The following is a 22,921-nucleotide window of genomic DNA, read 5'->3' on the forward strand; positions in this document are numbered from 1 at the left end:
ATAGAAAAACTATCCATGTTAACATGTACTGTATGAATGTAACCACTTCTTTGTCAAACCCTGCTAATACATGTAATTCACTAAGCTTAAGAAGTAAGTGTTTTTAGCCTTACCCAATAGGCCTTGAAACAATAATTTCAACTTGAGGTTCTGATTTTGATTCTAAAATAATGTTGTAAACTTCTTCGTTTGTTGCTCCCGGCAGGGGTTTACCATTCCACTCTAGAACTTCATCCCCTTGAATTTAAAAAAAAGGGTATTTTTTTACCTTATGTATTCTGTTTACTTTTCTTATCTTTTCTCTTTTTTAACAAAAGAAATGCATACCATATACCAATCATTTAATATCCGAGGCTTTGCTCTCAGAAGCAAATGACTTAGCATATAATGTCAGCTAATTGTTTCTTCTAATCACCTTTACTTTTCTGTTTTCCTCCCCCAAATATTACTACTGATCACTGAAAATAGCCCATACAAAGCTGACTTTATTATTGTAGAAATACCAGAAATAATATAAAAATAATTTCATGCTATGGGATGGAAATTAGCACAGCCTATTTGGAGACATTAAAACCGATGGTTAGCAGCATGCCCTGTATTATAATAAATGCAGGTGGCTCTGCATGTGAAAGATTCTTAGTAAGTGAGCAGAAGTTTTGTTTTAGTTTTGGAAAAAATAGCAAGAAACATTTTCTAGCATGAATTCTCCATCTCTAAGTCAGGCTCCACTGTCTTCACCCAATGCACAACAGAATAAAAATGCATGAAAGGATTTGAATTCATATCCATAGGTAAGGTAACATAGGTAGCCATGGCAGTTACAAAGCAAGCAGATGTAAAAATTGTTGCATGACAGTTAATCCCCTTCCAGATGTTCATAACACATACATTCTATACAGAGCATGTGGTGAATACTAAAGTAACAATAGGAAATATTTAAGGCAATAGAGAATTAGTACAGTACTGATTTCTTTGTATGATAGTCGGAGATCAATACAGGACAGAAATATGATGTCCCGTGGAGAAAAGGTAAAGCAATTAATGGTTGCTATTTTAACTCCAGCTTTAAAAGCAGATGGTCTGGAGACAAAGATGTATTTTTATAAATATGCTAGACCCTATATGGTCCTCTGCCAGGACCTCCCAGCTTACAATGATAGATTCAGGTAAGATAAGCCTACATTAGTGACCCTCTGAGGTGGCTTACTTTTCTCATATCCATGCTTATTATGTTGTTCTTAGCACTTCAGGTCCTAAAATAATTAAGGATCTAACTAAAATCAGTGTTCAATTAATAACATTGTAATATAATGGTAGATACAAATACGAAGTTTTTAGATTTCAGGTCAAGTCATTTTTATAAAAGATGGAAAAAATATTTAAGTGATGCTTATTTCCAAAGAAATTCTTTCCTTAAAAGTAAAAAGTATGAGTACTGTTTAAGTTTCATTAAAGGGTAGTTATTAGCAATAGTTACATAAGTCTTAAAAAAATGACCTAAGGAGATACCTAGAGAGGTTATTAAATATACTTAACTGGTAAGAAGGAAAAAAATGATTATATTTTCACAATATGTTAGCAATGTTCAAAAAGTTTTTGACCAAAGGAAGAAACAGAGTTTAACATCACAATTCTTTAGACATACATATTTATATCTAATGGATTATACATAATTAGACACAGTTCACTAGACATGTATAATATATATAAATATACATACACACATATGCTGGGAAAATATTTTATAAAATAGTACTTACCCTGATATTCCTATTACATTTTGTTCTATCACTTTTTTCAAAATGATGACTATAAATACACTAATTTTAATACCTAACAGTGGATTGCAACCATTATTTTCCAAAAGCAGTGCATTGTTAATTGCTCTTCCTAATTGACAGTAATCTGGGAACATAGCTTTTAATATTAAAATAAACTAATGCATGCTTTAATATACTTATAGTGTGATAAAACTGAATACAGGAGGTATTTACTACCATACAGACCATTTGCTTCTCCATTGATAATCACCTGAGGTAGTTAGTCAATGAGGGGAAAAGGTGAAAACAACACCATGTCTTTACATTTGACGGTGGAGATATAATATAGAAACCAGTACAAAAATCTGTAATGTGATTTCATATAGGGCAGGGCCTAGACCTTCCCCAAGAGTACAGGGTGAGAGTGCACCTCACATTGTTCTATGGGAGTCCAAAGTCCGTGTGTATACTTGGGATGGGTACTGATCTGCTGCCCAAGGCTCAATAGATTCCCTAGGCCTCCTCACTGACACCCAGATTCAGGGGGTCTTGATCAGTCCCATGCTGGATTCCCAGGCTGATGCCTGGGATTCAAGAGTTAACCTTTGTCTGGTCAGCTGTTTCTGGGGATTAAACCAGCCCAGTCTTAATCTCTTTGATCATCAGTCCTCTCTCTCTGTTACTGGCTTTCTGGAGTTCAGCTCAGTACTTAACCGAGGGAGTCTGCCTCTTCTTCGATCAGCCACTAAATGAAGTTTCTGTTTCCCAGACCCTCTGGCCATAGGATTGTAGGCTGGCACTCCCCAGATCTATGTCTAAAATCCATATATGGGAGAGTACATGCCATGTTTCTCTTATTGTGACTGGGACACCCCCATGGAGGGCCTCACCCTCCCTGGGGGAATGAGGGGGTAACGGAGGGGGGGGTTGGGGGGAGGGCACGGGAGGAGGGGAGGGAAAGGGAGAGGGACCTGGAACTGACTTGTGAAGCAACCTTGTTTCTTATCTAAATTTAAACTGGAAAATAAAAAAAAATAATAAAAAAAAGAAAGAATAATGTTGCAACTGATACAAATTCATAAGCATATCTCTCAAAGGATAAAAAAAAAATCTGTAATGTGTTTGCTGCAATCACAGGCATCCAATGAGGAACAGAAATAGAACCAGGTGGTGCCTGGAGGGTAGTAATTAGTTCCTGCTCTAGGTGAGATATCAAGAAACATTTGAGTTATGAGCACAGAAGGATGGAAAAGATTTCAACTAACAGAGCAGGCTGACAGCTGGTGCTGATCAAGTCTTGTGGCGGGTAGAAAAAATGCTTGCCAGAACACGGGTACACTGACATAGCCAGAGAGCTCTGTAGGCTCACAGAGGGCAGGGTCACAAAGCTTTGAGTTGGACAGAAGAATAAGCAAGGGACACAGATTGATCTCAATAATAACAAGTGTGATGGTGTCGGTTTTGTGTTTATGGTTAACCCGAAAAACAGCAAACGGCATTGACCTAAAGGGGTGTCAGTCTGTATGAATCTATGGAAGATGGAAAGAAGATTCCAAATTCCAAGGAAAGGACAAAAACAATTTCATGGGTGACTTTTTGTTTTTAGTTTTTTTTTTTTTTTGGTTTTTACGAGACAGGGTTTCTCTGTATTGTTTTTGAGGCTGTCGGTCCAGCCCGGCCTCGAACTCACAAAGATCTGTCTGCCTCTGCCTCCCAAGTGCTGGGATTAAAGGTGTGCGCCACCACAGCCCGGCTCATGGGTGACTTTTATGAGCTAAGGCTGTTGTATTAAAATAGAAGAGAAGCCAGTCTGTACATTAATGTATTGTACATTAATGTATATGTCCAATTATCTCTATCATTGGGTCAATATAAAGTAAAATTAAAGGTACTATTATTGTGTCCAAATTGCATAAAGTAAAAAGCGTATTTGCATGCTTTCCAATTGCATTAGCTATACTTTAACCTTTTATATTTATGTTGTCAGGCTCTCAGCTCACCAAGAGAATATTAAGGATGTGGAAATCATCTAAGAAAACACAATGAAATTCAAAAGTCATTACACTGTTCTCATCTGCAAAGAACTGAGTTGCTACTGAGAAGCTTTAACTATCATGGAATTCTTTTTTAGATTTATTCTCGTGCCAACAATCACCTTGATTGGCATAGTTAATGATTCTCTACAGTGAAATCAACTAAAAAGATGTTATTATGATTTCACCTACTGTTGCTACTGAATTTATAGGACATTCAGTGGTTTTTTAAAATGTGTCACTTAAGGCTATAGATAGCAAAATAAACACCCAAATTCTATAGAAATGGCATAATATGTCCCATTTACATTAACCTGTAATTCCTTAGATAATCTGTATAGGAATTATTATTATGATTAGGTTATATGCAAAACACCAGTTACTCATCCTAAATTAGTGCTCTGACACAGTATAAAAAGATAATGATGTGGAATGCATTTTTTTACAATGCAAATCCTTTGTACTTAAATTTTTTGTTGTAATGTTATGAAGCCATCTATAAAATAAGCATTCTTTCCTTATTTTGCATCTATGCTTATATATATATAAAAAGGGTCCCTAATCTTACTATCTCCTAATTGCCACTTAATGCGCAGATACCTATAATCGAAGTGGTAAACATCTGCATCAGGAAAAGAGCTGATCCGTGTTTTATGACGACTTGGTGACAGCTCAAATATATAAATTACTGAAAACAAACTGAAACCCATCCATTTATATAGACAGAACAAATTGGCTATATGTGAAGAAGGGAAAAGTTACCTGCTCTTAGGTGTCCAACCACATCTGCCAGGCTACCCTTCTTTACTTTGGTGATGAAAGCACCAAGGCGTCCTAAGTCTGTCATCTTTCCTCCAACCACCTGGATAATGACACATGCATGAATTCCTAAGTCTCACTCAGGAATAAATTAGCCAGCAGAACTAATTGTACATTGTCTTCTAATATGTTTACAATCCAGTGAGGGGACATTCACGAACTTCATTTTTGGTTGACGAGATAGTAGTAAAACATCACTTTTAAAAATCGCTGTATTAGAGATGCTGTGTAAGGATTTTTGTGGACTGATTTAGAGGGTCCCATGACAATGTACATTTAAAAGATAGGAGTTCAATTCCCTGTTCATGATATTCAGCAAGTGACTGTTTGCACTTAGTCAGTCTTCCATATCATGCCTACCATTTAAATCAGATTATTTGGATAAAGATATACACCACGGTCCATATCAAGTCTTGTTCCTCTTTCTATAACTGTGGTAAAATACGGTAGACCTGAGTTTATACAGTCTAGAGATTCCGTCCAAGCAAAGGCCAACTTGGGGAAGTGAGCTGCCACTGTACAAAGTATTACTTTGTAAAAATACCATAGCTTCAGCACATCAACGACAAAACATCTGGATAATGTCATTTTCCACACTAGCTGTGAACATTTGGCTCTGAAACCTGAATTATATTGTTAAACATTCAACACTTTCTATTCTACCTAAGTTCAATATATTTGAAAAAACTCTAGGCTCAATTTTACAATTTTCAAGACACTCAAATATGCACAATTAAAGATGGAGGAGAGAGGAGGAAGATGAAATTATAATACTGAATGGTGAGAGCCGTCCACAGTTCGTATAAATGTACTTATTAATACAGACTACCTGAATTATTTCATAGCAAGAGTAATTTATAGTAATAGTAAACACAATATGAATAAGTACATGAATTAAATTTTGTTATGCTGTGCTTTGATTCAAATTCAGGACTATCATGCATTGGCAGACAAGAACTCTACCTATGAGCTAAATTTACTCTCTAAATTAATGGCCAAAAGGTCTCAAGAAGTCATACACAACAGCAATATCTAAAGCAAAGTCTTTGAATATTTATTTAGGAAACTTCCAGCAAAATCATGTAATTTAACACAGATGTCTGGATACACAAATGCAAGATATGCATGTGCACATATATACACTATTCTATAAAATAGGAATATCTCTGTCCATCTAACGTATTCATATTTCGATCAGAATATAATAAGTGTTTTTAAAAGCAACATTTTTACACTTCTCACACTACTGTAAGCATTAGTAATTAGAAAACATGTTCCTACTTATACTTCACTTCTCCTTAACATATAAGTAAAACTGTAGTCACTGGGGAGAATTTACTTTGGGAAAGAGAGGAAAATATTTAAAACCGATTGTTGCAAACTTTGTGGATTCTTTCTGTACTGTATATTATCCTGTAGGAGGCATTTTGGACCAGTATACTTACTTTCAGACCCAATAGTGCACCTGATTCTTTGGGCATGGTTGTTCTTTTGTTAAGAATAACACGGCCAATTAATCGGTCTCCCTCTTTTGATGGCTGCCACGTTACAGGGTGCTATTGAAACAAAAAGTTTAAAAAGTGAATGGCTTGTTTTATTTTCTGTAGCTAAATAATCAAACAATCAGCAGCTGTGGCATGATGTGATGGGGGGGTCGCTAAAAGAAACTAGATTGTGAATTCTTTATTTAGGTGAACCCTAGTGGGCTTATTATAAAGCTTTTCAGTTTGAGTTGTGTTTAATTTGCAGCAATTCTAAAAGTAGTTAGCAACTAAGAAAGGTCTCAAAAATGGCTCTGGAATGTAACTGATTTTAATAATATCTCTTCTATACACAGAACACCACACTAGAGTTATTAATGGTGATAGTATAGTGGTGACTATATACTATAAAGGGTATCTAGCTCTTGTATTACATTGGTTTACCTTACAATCTAATTTTACTTTACAACTGCATGGAGGTGTTACTATTCAGCAGATACTACACTGAATCTTAACTTTTATCAGGTTGTGGTATGTCTGTTATGTGCTATGTGGTATGTCTGTCAGAACGCTGGAAGTGGGAGGGAGTCTCAGGTGCGGTCAGTCATGCAATTCGTAAACACCCAGCACCCTACAGCATACTGTGCTGCAAAGCGGTGGATTCACTAGCACAGGTGTGGGAAACTCATTTCAGCACGGATAGTTTACTTTTATCGCATTACTGTGGGAAAGCACATATGTCCTGATGTACATGCGGCCAGAGGACAACTTACAGGATTTGACTCTCTCAATTCACAGTGTGGGTTCTGGGGATCAAAGTCAGGTTGCCATGCGTCCTGGCAAGTGACTTTACTACTGAGTGCCTTGCATCCCATCCTTCAGTAGTATTTTAGAGTTACAGGTTAAGCAGGAGGTAACCTCATTGTACAGTAAGTCAAGGAGTGCCTAGAATATTTCGGCCCTATCCACATATAATGGAGTCATTATTGAACGATTATTTTTGTGTGTGTTCTCTCTCATGCAAGAGCTCTGGAGAAAACAGTAAAGGTGATATGGGTCTAGAACGTGGGGCTGTTCAGAAAGATGGAGAGAAAGGGGTACAGGAAGGGGAGGCGTTTAGAGACAGGAATGGAATCAAAGAATATATGCAAGAATGAAAATGTCACACTGAAAGCTATTATTCTGCACAACTGAAAGGAAAACTTAAAATAATTTGTCTGGAGTATAAACATCACAAACTAAACTAGGTTAAGCACTTGTGTGGCCCAACAACTAAAACCTACCCTATCAAGTGCAATGGATATTAATCATGTGTTTGTGTGTGAATATTTGTACTGCTGTATGGTTCTTCTTCTGTGTTTGCTATATCTTTGGGTGTGTTTATGTGCTTATTTGTGTATTGGGTACATGTGTATGTTGTGCTTATGCGTGTGTGTATGTGAACTGAGTAAATGAAACTCTTTCCAACAGTACTGTATAAAAATATTCAAATGAGAAGAGGCCAAACTAATTCATCACCCCAGTGACATACTTCTGTAACTAACAGAAGGGAAGTCATGTCGCCCAGGCTAATGCAGAATCTCAACCCGGGACTTTGTTCTGGCTTCCCATTTACTTGAGCATCATTTCTGGAGAAATGTTACAAAATCCATGAAAAGGAAAACTGAGCATAGAATTTCAACTGTGGAGTACACATTAATGCATGACCTTAGGTTTATACTAGGTGCCATCATATTTGTTAGCCATTATTACAGGAGTGGACTTGCCTTTGTCTGGCACAGTCAGTAATTCTACTCTGTTTCTTTTAAACAACGAAATTAGCAGTTCAGCCTTAATAAAATAAACAGTGTAAGCAGCACTGTTATCTGACTTTGATCTCACAATGATCTGAATTTTAACATTTAAACTCAGCCTATTTACTCTAAGTATATGGCAGTGTCTTATTACTACTGAGAAAAGTCATGTTCAGTGTGGAAACATTAACGCTGCCAGACTTCTTGAGGAACTTTTTTTTTAAAGTTCTCCTCCTTTAAAAATAATTTCATGGTGTGGATGCCGGGCAGTGATGGCACACACCTTTAATCCCAGCCCTTGGGAGGCAGATGCTGGCAGAGCTCTGATATTATTCAAAGGTAACCCATTTTCTTTAAAGTGATCCTTTCAAATTAAATTAATGATGGCTGTAATAAAGTGTGCACGAGATCCAGAAAAAAGATTATTGATCACATAATGGAAGACGATGAATAACAAACACATCTGAATGGTGCACGGTGTATGCTTTGAGAAAGCTTACCGAACTAATTGGAGATGTTTCCCGGCTGTGCCACGTCGCGGGATCCAGCCAGTAATAATCCAAATCACCTGTGCAGTGGGAAAGGAAAAGGGGTTCAAGTGGAAAATTTCAGCACTCCAATGTCAGTGTCAGCATTGTATCCTCAAGCCCATGAAGTTTAGGCTACTATAACCTTGAGTGTTTACATTCCAGACTAATACACAATTGACATGTAAAGGTTAAGGCTTCAATCACAGAAATGAGTGAACGAGTGATACAGATATGCTTCTTGCAATTAAGAGCCATCCTTTAGTGTCACCAGTCATACTAGAATCACTGACACAAAATAATGAAAGCCAAGGGGTTTTCCTCCCTGCCTGCCCTGAACACACAATACTCAATAGCAGGCAACAGCCTGCCACCTAGTGGCAAAACATTTATCCGCTAGCAGAGAAATATTAAAATTTAGGCTCTCCCGAATTTGCCTGTAATATATCCTATTTTTTAAAGTCATGTGGTATTATTCTATATCATTCTTTATTAACTGATAATGACACACATATCTAACACTTCACAATAAATAACTTACCAAGAATAACTTAGCAAAAGGCTGCATGCACATGACATTGTTTTCAACTTACAAAGCTCTAGTACACATGAATTCATTTTAATATTTAATCTTTACTTTGACTACAATATCAAAGAAAGAAATTCAGAAAAAAGAAAATTTTAAAGGAAAGAGCAATGTTTTTAGAACTTGTAAGAAATAGAAGACCTTCAAAAACAGTTTTTTAAGAAAAGTAAAAAACAAATTTCCTTCATGCATTTTATATACCAGGTTCACTCAATCAAAATGGTCTCTCCATGAATCTGCAAAGAGAATAAGATACTCAGAGACACTAAACTACTACTAGCTAACTGAAAAACACATTTGGCTTATAATTTCATCTTAGCAATAAAAAACATTTTCATTGTTGTCAGGTATGGGGGATATGGAAACTGGAAAAGCACAATGTATAGTAATTTCTAAAATGTATGAAGTCTATAGTCATAAAATCCACAGCGTTCCAATTTAGTGTTCTCTGCAGGTTTCTTTTACACACTCTTGAGTTGAAAAAAATGTTAAAAGCATTACAATAAATATTGAAATATTTAAATATTCATAGGGATAATGGTAGGTTCCTGTACAGGTATTAATGTTAGAAATGAAATCATCAAGAAGTATTCTATTAAAATATCACTTTTCCTGGGATCCACCTGTCTCAAAAATCATGCATTTGAAAGCATAGATAGTCCAATATCAAAGTTTGTAAATTTCTGTCTGCGGAACATCTCCAGATACTGAAATGTTTTTTTTTTCAAATTCAAAGAATTAATGCATTTCAAAAGTAATGACTTTTGTGTCTTATATTTACTATCTGTAGAACTTCCTATGCTTATTTTTAAGTAGTTAATCTTCAATCCCTTTCAGAAAACAAACTACAACATGAATATTGAAGTACTAACACGAGTATTTACTCACAAAATGGTTATTGCTATTAGTGTTTCTCCCCAAGTTCTATATCCTTAGTAAGAAGCCCCAACAAGATGCTAATGTCTCACCCACTTGAAGACTCAAATTCACAGAACTTCTTAGACTCTGAAAGGGGATGCAGGGGAAAACTTAGTCCTTGATGTGTTTGCTACTTTAAGAAATATCTACACTTGAGTAAGAAATTTCTGCCCTGCTCCCTTCCACTTGTATTGCCTCAGGTTTATTTTTGACTACACTTTTCTTAAATAAGTGTCAATACTCATGTACAGTGACTCTATCTAGGCAAAGTGTTCCTCAAATGCAAAGAACTAAAAAACTGATGTTTTGGGTAAAATTCTATAATGACATTCCTCAAATTATGAAAACACACCTTTCAATCACTGGTTTTCTATTATCTGCAAACTATTTAGAGAAAACATCTTGAATAGAGATTAGATAAATGCTTAAATACATAAGTAGTAGGTAGAAAGTCAATAGAGAGAGAGGGGGGGGAGAGAGAGGTTACCTAGCATTTCCCAACTAGTTCTTATTCTAACTTATGACATTATGAATGCTACAGATTTTATAACCATATATTTTGACAATATTTGAGGAACATGATATTGTAGATATGTACTAAACAGTACTATAAAATGAGGATGCAACTGTACCATGCAAACTTATTTATTTTAGAATACATCAAAGCTCTTTGAATTCGGAACATGTTTTATGATCATACATCAGATTGTATGATTTTTCTAAAAACTTTGCAAAAATACTAAAAAATACTTTTAATCTGTTTTTTCTAACCACATAATTATGGAGTTTGCGAGATACCTAATCTTTAAATACTACAATTTGCCCTTGTAATTTCCCTGTTATTGATGGTTAAGAAAAACCCAACACAACTTGTTCCTCAAAATACTAATATAGTACTTCTTGTTAAGAATATTTTCTTTGATTACTAGTAGATGATTAAAGGTATTGATTGCTGGATTGCAGAGCTTCAAAATGATAATAAATTGGTTTATAGAACATATGCAAATATTTGACTATGTTCAATATACTTCTAGAAGATCTAATTCACTGTTATCATTAATACAGAACCATAAATCATATCAGTTGGCAGCCAAAATCCATACATAGATATATTCAAAGTAATTTTATAGTTCCTAGTTTATTTTGTGGAACTTTTAAACACAGGCTAGCTCTCCACACCTTGGGAAAAACAGGCTGATTTTAATTGCTGTCTTTAGATAGCATACAAAGACTTTATTGCAAGAGTTTTCATACACTATGCATTTTTCAATGCAAAGTGAAAGAGAAATCTATAGAGACATAAACCAAGCTTGTGGAAACTCATGAACTCTAGTCCTACTACTGTGGAGACTCCAGGGAACCAAACTAGGCCTTCCATATGTGGGAGAGAGTTGTGCAGCTTGGACTATCAGAGGGGACCATGGCAGTAAGATCACAACAAAAACCTGGTACATGAACTAATATGTTGGAACCCATTCCCTATGGTGGGATACCAAGCTCAGTCTTAATGCATGGGAGAGGGGCCTGGACCTGTCCCAACCTAGTATGCCAGCCTATGTTGACTTCACATGGGGGCCCTTACCCATGAGGAGGAGTGGACTAGAGCTGGACTAGGGGGGAGGTAAGGGGAATAAGAAGAGGTGAGGGGTATGGAAAGAAGGGTGGGAGGGAGAACTGTGGTTGTAATGTAAAATGAAATCAAATATAAAAAACTGGAAAAAAACATATTCAATACATAAAAATATACATGTCATTTAAGTGGCATGTGAAACTTATGTAAATAGAATTAAAATAATTCAGTGTGATTAGCAACTATAATAATGCATTAACGTGTATTTTAATGATTCCAAATTTTGTAGTTTTGATTTCTGGTGTGAAAGTACAATGGATCTCAATAAAAGCAGCCAATATCATTAGACATAAGTACGTTCCAAATAGAATGTTTGATTGAGCATGTGTATTAAAACTATTTTAAAAACTACACTTCTCGTTAATTTAGTAATTACTTAACAACTTATGCTACAGCTATATTTGCCCAAGTTGAACATATACATAGTATGCAACCATTAAAGGAAAAAGTATGCAAGTAAAAGTACAAATGCATGCACTAGTGAAGTATTATGGAAGGTGAAGGTCATGTTCGCCTCATGAATACACACAAAGCATATTCTTACATCATTAAAATTAATTATGATAACAGACAATACAAATTTTACTGATTCTCAGTAACTCTGTATGATTCCCAACACATGTTTATAACTGTGTTTTCCACGATCTCAAGCAACAAATCATTCTTCATAATGTAAACTTCACAGACCTAAATACCTTAAACTGTTTCACCTTTGGCTTACTCTTCTATTAAAAATGCTTTGCATCAACCAAAATTAGGTTTAGGTAAACTAAATATAGCACAGGAAAGAAGTAAAACATCCAGCAAAATTTGTTTTCTGAATGTGTGCATATCATATATACTGGGTTGCAATTCAACGCTAAGAAAGGGATTTTAATTTATATAAGAAAAAGAAAGACTTCTCCACACCAAGTGCCACAGCTAGTATACAAGGAAAGGTCACTTGGTGCTATAGGATGATTGTTGGGAAAGTCTCATGTCAATAAAGCACTTTGAGCCAATAGGAATCTAGATAGGTGGGACTAGGAGTCCAGGAGGACTCTGGGAAGGAGAAACATAAGAGAGTCAAGATGTAACGCCATGGGGTAGGAAGCCCGGAACTATTGTCCGGTAAGAGAAATACTTAGATTAACAATTATGGGGTAATTACTTAAGTCAGAGCTAGCCAATAAGAAACAAGCAAGGCCAACAGCTTCATAATTAATATAGCCTCCTGTGTGCTTATTTGGGACTGATGCGGCTCTAGGGCCAGGCTGGCGGGAAGGCTTCTCTCAAGGAAAAAGCTTCTCTTTATAGATGATAAAATATTTGAATGTTTTATGGGGATATTTGTTTGATAAAATTCATTTTATACATAGGAATTAAAATCTGAAACTACAAATTAAGGTGTGAAAACACCACTCCAGGTAATTGACTTACAATTTAGAAGGTTTCCTAAAGTAGGAAGGTGTCTCCTTGCAAAATAGACTAGTGGTACTATATAATAAGTTGCCAATATTTTGTTATAAAGCAAAGTCCTTAATTTCATTTAAGTTAATTAACTGTAAGAAAAAGTACTTTATAGGACTTAGTTGCCAGTCATCATAATAAGGTGAGAATATATGATGTTAAATATAAAGATTAATCATACAATCTTTAAAATGCAGACTATTTCATTATTATACACATATTATTAAGAAATTAGAAATTCTGTTATGATTTAATTACTGTTTTTCATTATACCCAGTCTAAGTTTTTTATGAAAGTTAAAATATCAGTCCTCAATTAATTTTTAGTTATTTCATTCAAACTCCATGACAGCATTGATGCCCAAACATACTTAAAGGTAACCACTACATAAAATCTCAAAAGTTTGTGTTCATGAAAAGTCAGAAGTTCATCCAAACCATTGATATTTAGCAGTAATCTCTTCAATGATAAGTGACTTAAACCCTATTTAGATTTAGTCAATAAGAACAAGTAGAAGCATTATGTGTGTGTGCATGTATATATATGTATATATGTATACATATGTGTATGTATATGCACACATATACACATAAGGATGTATCCTTTCCTAGAAGAACTGCATTATCTCCAGCCATTTGGTATGTTGTTAGAACATTTTTAAGTGACATATTAGATATTCCATACCCATCCTTATATCCACAAAAAGTGTAGCTTTCACCTTTATCAACAAAGCTTCTTTTTCGTTGCGTACAAGACCATCACAGAATCTACAACTGGTCAAAAATGCAGAGAACCAATGATGATATGTGCCCAGACCCAACTGATACATCTACAACACAACTTGTACACCTAAGAGTTAGAGACCATCACAGAAGAGGGAACAAAAAGATTGTAAGAGCCATAAGATCAGGCCTACTATGAAGTAGTATCTATATACACAGGGAGCTGAACCCAATACGTCTGAACAGTATGGTTGCCTAAACAGATGTGTTGCTTTTGTTTACGTTGCATTTGTTTAACTCTGTGAAGCTATGATTCTTTGCCCTTCTAAAACACCTGAGTGTCTATTAAGAGCTGAATGGCCAATAGCGAGGCAAGAGAAAGGATAGGTGTGGCTGGCAGGCAGACAGTGTAAATAGAAGGAGAAATCTGGAAGAAGAGTCAGAGGAAGAGAAACAAGGAGAGAGGACGACAGGGACCAGTCACCCAGTCATACAACTGGCAATGGAGTAAGAAATCAAGAAGCCCAGGAGTAAAACAGATGGGATAACTTAAGCAAAGCTGACTAGAAACAAGCCATACTAGGTCTGAGCAATTATAAGTACGAAAAGGTCTGTGTATGATTTATTTGGGACCTGGGTGGTCGGCCCCCCAAAATTCCAAAAGAGTAAGAGAAAAAGTAAAAAAAGAAAACAACAGCTACAAACAGTAATAGACTCAGCAGGCTATATTAGATATACATATGTGAGTACAACATCATAATTAAAGAAGTCATGAGTTTGGTGCGATACATGATTGGAAGGGGAACAGAAACTATACCAATACAGTATTCATGCACGAAATTCTAAATATATATATAATTTTAAGCAAACAAATACTAGACCTAGCACTTCCCAATGATTCAGCAATCTCATTTCTGAATTACCTGTCAACATCGCCTAGTGTTTTTAAAAGATAATTACACTTTCTTGTCATAGCAGAATTATTCTCATGTATGGGATTCTCAAAACAAAGTTTAAAAAAATGAAGAAATTTCACTTTTTTATGAAAGCTACATACACTCCTAATGGTGTTTACATCACAAATCACTAGAGAAATACAAATTAAGACAAAAAATTAAGCTCAGTTCTCCTCTGTTAAAATGGCTCAGTAGCTTTTTTCCAACACATTTTTATTTAAATTAGAAACATGCTTGCTTCACATGTCAATCACAGCTCCCTCTCCCACCACCCTCCTTTGCCCCTCCACCAGCCCTCCCAGACCCCTACCCAGTTCCCTACACCATTCCCCAGGGAGGAAGAGGCCATCCTTGAGGGGATCTCCAGAATCTGTCATTTTATCTGGGGCAGGGCCTAGGCCCTCCTCGTGTGTCTAAGCTCAGAGAGTATCCCTCTATGTGGAATGGGCCTCCAAGGTCCATTCGTACACTAGGGATAAATACTGATCCACTACCAGGGGCCCCAGACTGCCCAGTTCTCCTAACTGACATCCATGGTGAGAGGGTCTGGGTTGTTGTTTAGCTGTGGGTATCTGCTTCTGCTTCCATCAGCTACTGGATGAAGGCTCTATGATGGCATATAAGGTAGTCATCAATCTCATTATAGGTAAAGGGCATTTACGGTAGCCTCTCCACTATTTTTAGATTTTTACTTGTAGCTCTCTGGAAATTTCCCTGGCACCAGATTTCTCTTTAAACCTAAACTGACTCCCTCTATTATGGTACCTCTGTTCCTGATCTCCTGTGTCCCCCCACCCTGACTCAATCTTCCTGGTCCCTCATGTCCTTCTCTCCCCTCCTCTTCTCCCCTTCCCTCACTTTTAATTCCCTCGCCCCTCCCCCCAATGCTCCCAATTTGCTCAGGAAATCTTGTCCCTTTCCCCTTCTCTGACAGTTCATGTATGTCTCTCTTAGGTTTCCCCTTGCTTTCTAGCTTCTCTGGTGGTGTGGATTGTATGGTAATAATCCTTTGCTCTATGTCTAAAATCCATATATGAGTGAGTACATACCATGTTTGTCCTTTTGTGAATGGGTTACCTCACTCAAAACGGCAGCCCACAGACTGGGAAAAGATATTCACCCACCCCACATCTGACAGAGGGCTAATTTGCAAAATATACAAAGAACTCAAGAAGCTAGTCACCAAAATACTGAATAATCCAATTAAAAATTCCTCTCAATAGAGGAATCCAAAATGGCTGAAAGTCACTTAAGAAAGTGTCCAACCTCCTAAAACATGAGGGAAACGCAAATCAAAACAACTCTGAGATATCATCTTGCTTCAGTCAGAATGGTTAAAATCAAAAACATCAATGACAGTTTATGCTGGAGAGGAGTGGAAAAGGGGAACACTCCTCCACTACTGGTAGGAGTGACGACTCGTACAGCCACTTTGGAAATCAACATGGCAGTTCCTTAGGAAATGGGTGAGTTTACCACAAGATCCAGCAATTCCACTCTTAGGCAAAAGATGCACATTCACAACAAGGACATCTGTTCCACTATGTTCATATCAGCATTATTTGTAATAGTCAGAACCTGGAAGCAACCTAGATGCCTCTCAACTGAAGAGTGGATAGAGAAAATGTGGTATGTTTACGCAATAGAATACTACTCAGCGGAAAAAACAATGGAATCTTGAAATTTGCAGGCAAATGGACAGAACTAGAGAAATCAGGATCTTAAATAAATAAAAACCTTGGTGCCCATCCCACAATGAGGGATGTTCTCTCACCTGGACTCTTGGGGGGAGGGCCTAGGCTCTGCCCTGGATGTAATAACAGACTCTGGATATCCCCCATGGTGGGCCTCACCCTCCCTGGGGAAAGGAGTGGGGATGGGGGGGGGTCTGGGGGTTGGTGGGAGGGCGTGGGATGAGGGGAGGTAGAGGGATCTGGGATTGACATGTGAAGCAACCTTGTTTCTAATTTAAATTAAAAAATACAGATAAAAAACCTACACTCTCATGCACATAACCAAATTGGTCACCATAGGCAGTACATAGAGACAACCTATGTCTACTGATAGGTTAAGGGGTAAAGACAATGGCATATAAGCATACAACAAAATGGTAACTTTTTCAAAGTAAAAAGGACTGCTATTGTGGACAAAACATGGATGGACACAAGGAGACATTATATTAACTGAAAGAAGCCAGGCACAGAAGGATAACTGGATGGAATATCGTTCCACATCACAGACAACATAGTCATACACAGAAACCAAGAGTAAAGTGATGACCTGCAGTGTCTGGGGAGGGCAAGATGGTCTACTGTTCAACATTCAACAGAGCTAAAAGCACTACAGTGCATATTCTAAGAACTGTTTATGGGTTAGATCTTAATTACACGTCTTACAGGCTGCACACTGGGAGTTGGAGGAAGTGGATATGTTCATAGCACTCATGTGGGTCACAGGTAGTATGCATCCCCAGACTCATCAAATTGCATAAAATAAACAGGTGCAATGTTTTCATAAGCCAATAATGTGATTTAAAACGCAAAAATTAGACTTTTTAAATTCTCCTTTAATCTCTTTTTGTCAACGACTAATGACACTACTCTTTGTATTAGAATATATACACAATATTTATTTAATTAGTAATATTCAAATATGTGAATCAATTACCAATTATTACTCTAATGGGGTGTCAAATTTGATGCTTGTATTCAGAAATTATTTACAGTTCACAGATTCTCCAAAGCCGAACATCCTTGAGACAGTGATCAAATATTTGTTCGAGGGCCTGAGGTACAATTCTGCTTTGTAAATTTTTAGAGCACTGAAAATGGGTTCAGAAACTGGTCCAAGGGTAATGCTTTAACACATTTAGTAAGGGGTGGCTTCAACACATCCCTTCCCTGTGTTAGAAAATGTTTGGGGATTTTAAGGGGCGTTGGGAAGGACTCAACATCACGCTCTGTATAACTCTGAAAAACACTGAAAGGGAACTCAGAATCAAACATCCTGGCTGAACTCTGATCCTAGTCTAAAGATAGACACTAGAGTATCTACTGTTCTTTAGGAGGTAAAGGGAGGCCATAAAGATCACACTTTATAAAGCACCAACAGAAATTCAATTTCATTAGAATAAAACGTATCTACAAACATTTTTCCTAATTATTATACTAGCAGCCTTTCGTATCAGTTTTTACCTACTCACATGAATACTATGAAAGACAGTAGTTTTCTGCCTCACAGTTTAATTTGAGACCTAGAATAAACACAGAATCTCATTATCTTTCTGTTTATCCATTAATAATATTTTATCTTATGGAATTTCTACTTTTTATATAAAACTTAAAAGAAGCAGCTATTTTACAGTAAAAAAGAACAATGTATGCAAAGCAATGATGACTCATGATTCTACACCTAACCCTGAATACTGGGTACAGTAACTGGATAATTTCCATTCACCTTTTTAAACTCCATCCCCTTCTATAAATCATGTATAACTTACTTTTAACATAAAATGTGTCAAGACTGTGAGACGAATTATATCATCTTTGTCAACTTCCAGCAAGTTGAGAATTAAAGTTTAATGTAAAATAGTTGCATAAATGTGGTTGAAAATATGAAATCAGAGTTGGAAACAAGGGTTATAGGGAAACAGATATAAACTTTCTGAAATATATGCACCTTAGAAAAATGTTATAAACATTTCTGCTTATAAAAATTATAAAATGTTATTACTATAGATGGCTGAAATATTTCAATAGTTTTAATTATATCTTGAACGTTGAGTAGTACAGATATTAGGTATCAAATATATTTTCTTGTACTCAGTAATGTTTTGGGCTACCTAGTTGCCTAAGAGCTCCTTTTCTAAGTGAGATGATCAACAATTTTATCTAATTAATAACAGAATTAAGTGTTAAGAAGGCAATCATGTAGGTGCCCGGGGAGATACTTCAGGCAGCAGTATGCCATGTAAATATGAGGAACTAAATTTGGATTCCCAGTACACAGACACCAGAGTCAGGGGTTGCAATGTCCATCAGTGAATCAATGAGCTCAGTGAAAGACTATGACTCAAAATAAGGTGGAATGTGAGAAGACTTAACAACATTGACCTTCGGCCTCCACACGCTCACTTACATACCCACACAAGTGTGTGCACACACCACCACCCTGCTCCCACTGTCACTGAAAACTTCAACATGTAACACAGAGTCATCTCTTGATGAGGCTATGAGAAAGCACAGGAATCTGGAGATTTATTTTAAATACTAGCAGATTTTGAGAAATTAAAACTTATTTGAGACATTAAACAAACTTCATTATTTTGTGTTTTCTACTATTAAAAGCAATAATAATTTCCATAAATTTAGATTTTTGATACCGGAGGATGCTTCAAAATCCAGAGATACCCCTAAAGGCCATGATGCTCAAGGAGCCCTTATCATTTATCTCTGCTGTGACCTGATGCTGTGGGACTTGGAGAAAGTTGATCAATAAAAATTCTGGAACACCTTTAACAACAAAAACACAAAGACATACACATATATGCACACACACATACACACACTGCATACATGGACACACACAACACCCAACACCATGACTTAGTTTTACAAAGTAAATTTGCTTACAATTTTCAGTTAGTCTGTAACATATGATTGGAAATCACAATAAAAGGTGTCCGAGAAAATTTGCCAAGGTCTTTGATTATGGAACAAAAAGCATTCCTTGCATAATGGTTTACAGATGATTAATTTTATGTGGAAATATAGCATGAGATGCCAAGTCTTAGATGTCATGTCTTAGAAGTCACTCCATCAGAATCTAAATATTGAATAGTGGGGTGTACTGGATAACAAATCACATAATGACAGTCTCAGGGAACTTTTCTTTTCCTAACACAGTGACTCTCAATACATCATATTTTGGGAAGTGCTGTACCCAGGAGGAAAATATTACACTGCAACTTTCCAACTGACCAGGCTTCCACATTGATACTGAGCATTCCATTCACGAGGGAGAACGGGTTGTGACGTGCAAAGCCTCGGAATAACCAGCCAGGATACCCTGTGGAAAAAATTGGGGTTTATTTGTTTTCATTGTTTGGGGACTGGATGTTAACCACAGGTTTAAGACACTGTAGTGCTGGACATGTTCACAGTAGAAGCATTGTAACAATACAAAAGGCATTCCAGAAGAAACTTTTTGATAAAGGAAAATGCTAGTGTTTGTCTGGACCCAGGGTGCTCAATCCAAACAGCACTAACTTTCGATATTCTGAGTGTCAAATTGAATCCTCCCTGCCTCTGCATCTGAAGACATGAAAATGCAAAGTAGGGAAACTGTTACGTTTCCTGGCGTGGTATGAGTGAAGTAAATTATGAGGAGAGCAGTTGGTGGGATACAGATGAATATTAATAACAATGGAAATGCATGGGAGACTGATGCATCTGAAGATGTGTTACTAAGTTATAACAAGCAAAGGATGAGTTCAGTCAGGAGCAAACAGAAATAGGTACTTTGAAGGCAGAGCTCTCCCCCCCAAAGCCCTTTTCCTTAGCTTTCTACTTCATTTAATTTCATCCTATATCAATTTGACTTTTCTGCCCTTTGGTGTGGGCCGGGGAGAGAAGCAAACAGTTTTTAGGTATATAAGAGGACCTTCTCTTTAAGTTGGCATTTCCTTGGATGGCAAAGGGAAACCACTACGCATGAGAAGTTTGGAGAATATTTGCTTTTCATGCATCATCATCATGGCTCTTGAGGAAATTGCTGAGAGTTCATATTTGCAAACTTTACAGTGGTTGCATGGGAAGACAGGGCTGCAAAGCACTCAAGGTCAGTGACTGAACTCTGCTCAGCTGCAAAACTGGGTGAACCTTATAATAGTATGCTCTTTCAGCTGGCCTTCCCATATTTCAAAGCACAAAAGAAACGGAGACAAAGAAGTAACAGTCACAAATGCATACGAAGGGTGTGAATGCCATATAAAGCCACCTAACTTAAAGGCTGTCCAAAGACTTAGCAATTCGAGATTCAATTTTTATAACAAAAACATTGAAAGTCTGGGCTATATATGTCTTCTCACACTTGTAATCCAGTATTCAAGAAGCTGAGGCAGGAGGATTTCTGTAACAGGTCAGCCTGGGCTATAAGATTCTGTTCCAAATAAACAACCAATATTGAAAACAAAAATGAAAGAAACCAGAAAAAACGTCACTAAACCAGACTTAAAGTACTCAAAATTAGCTTCTCTGTTTTGTGGAGTTGCACCCCAGGAAGGAGACAGGCTTTCACTTGAGAACACTGGTAACCCTATCTCCAATTTCTCTAGCGGCTGAAATCACAAATTTATAACACTCAGCTACAGTGAACTCCAGAAAGCAACCCAGGAACTCTATCATTTAGTGCCCTGTGCCTTAACACTTTTGAAACTTTTACCTTACTTTAGTAAAATATGTATAGAAGATACACAGAAAGTCAATTTAGACTTTATAAAATGGAGAATTAAACACACTCCATTATAGGACTACATTTCTGAAAGACGGTGTGCATGGGGATCATATGCCTCTCCCTTTCTTATGTCCTGTGCCGTCACCACATCCAGGCATTTCCCTGCATGCATCCTGGAGATGATGTGGCTCCTAAGATGTGATCTGTGTAGCTACTGCCCCTGTCATTATGACACAGTGTGGAAGGCACAGCTCTCTGGTATCAATATCAGAAAGAACAAACATCGCTTGAACAAATGCTTTGTTTTTGTTATGAAGTCTGTGTGTTTTGTCACCCATAGCAGTTCTTCTGAAAGTTAACGTGTTAGGTGTTTATGAATAAGTTTTCAGTTTAGGGTTCTACCTTTATTTTCCTAGTGAATATCTTATGAATACTTCCTAGGGTTTTATTCACTTATATTCTAGCAAACTGGTAAGTTTTAAAGGGGGATTTAAATTTATTTCACCGAGTATGCACTAATGCACTTTCATATATTTACTGTAACATTATTTTCACAAAAAACACATTTTTTTTCATCCACAAAATTCAGAATGTCTTTGACGCAAAAGAAAACAACTGAAGTGGAATTAATGTGCAGGCATTAGGAGAAAGTGGGAGAGCACAGAGAAGCATGCTTGCATCTCTAAGAATGAATGAGAAAGTGAAAGAAACTTAAAAGAAGACAGAAAACTAACTTGCTTACAAGCCTGTATCTGCCTTCAAAACTGATACTATTCATAGCTGTATTACTTAACCATGAGTGACATTGCCTAGACAAATGGATACAGACACACCTGGATAATAAGGGGCCACGTCCTGACGTTAGAACAGCGTTCATCAGCTAAGAACTAAAACGAGCATAACATGGATGAAAACACATGGAATCCCTTATGGGTGTAGAAAAATGTGCAATGCTAGTGAGAAAGAAGTTACTCAAAATAATGTAAACAGGTAGTAACATTAATAACTCAAAGCCGGGTGTTGGTGGCACACGCCTTTAATCCCAGCACTGGGGAGGCAGAGGCAGGCAGATTTCTGTGAGTTCCAGGCTAGCCTGGTCTACAGAGCAAGTCCAGGACAACCTCCAAAACAATACAGAGAAACCCTGTCTTGAAAAACAAAACAAAACAAAAAAATAACTCAAGCTCATTGGTGAAATAATTACTAACTTAGAAAAGCCAGCTCTCGATCATGAAAGCCCTTGTAACTAATACCTTAAACCCCTAAAATTAAATCACTCCTCACTAACAAATCACAATTTGATAGGCAGTTCTTATCAAATAATGTATCAGATTTATCACTTATTAAAAATGGAATGCACTCATGTTATTTTTCTCCCACTGAGTGTTCGACTTCCTGACATTTTGTGAATGAAGTATGAAAAGCAGGGACAGCAAGATTAAGTGCTCTCTGCATAATGTCCTACATTATCAGCAGTCTAAATGTCTTTTAAAGATCCTTAATCAAACTCAATGCCTCTCCAGTAAAAGCAAACCAAATAAACAATCTCATCTTTACTGAAAATCTAGGAGGAAGGTTAAAGAGACTGAAACTACAGTATCAGCAATGCATTCTAATATATTCAGTGACATTAAATGTGAAAATTAAAATTACTTTCCGAAACACTGAGTATTAATTCGGTCATATGAACAACACTCATTTGATGTTTCTATTCTGATAAAACCTTATAAATCCTTAAAAAATTAACACCTTTCTTAAGGGAGATACACTGTGGTTACTGATAAAGAAAGCATG

The 22,921-nt window shown here is 36.7% G+C and overlaps 1 protein-coding gene across 50 annotated transcripts in view; it reads right to left on the bottom strand.

Annotated features, from left to right (window-relative positions):
- Rims1 (regulating synaptic membrane exocytosis 1) overlaps nucleotides 1–22,921 on the bottom strand; it is a 470,293-nt gene that overhangs the window by 154,876 nt on the left and 292,496 nt on the right. For all 50 annotated transcript variants that reach the window (XM_040729554.1, XM_021228503.2, XM_021228500.2 and 47 more), the window contains 4 exons: nucleotides 8,387–8,454; nucleotides 6,058–6,168; nucleotides 4,556–4,655; nucleotides 114–237 (listed from right to left, as the gene is read on the bottom strand). In XM_040729554.1, coding sequence (XP_040585488.1) covers nucleotides 114–237; nucleotides 4,556–4,655; nucleotides 6,058–6,168; nucleotides 8,387–8,454 — 403 coding nt within the window. The remainder of the gene's footprint in view (nucleotides 1–113; nucleotides 238–4,555; nucleotides 4,656–6,057; nucleotides 6,169–8,386; nucleotides 8,455–22,921) is intronic.

This window comes from Mesocricetus auratus, unplaced genomic scaffold, assembly GCF_017639785.1.
Source record: "Mesocricetus auratus isolate SY011 unplaced genomic scaffold, BCM_Maur_2.0 Super-Scaffold_100021, whole genome shotgun sequence".
Taxonomy (NCBI): domain Eukaryota; kingdom Metazoa; phylum Chordata; class Mammalia; order Rodentia; family Cricetidae; genus Mesocricetus; species Mesocricetus auratus.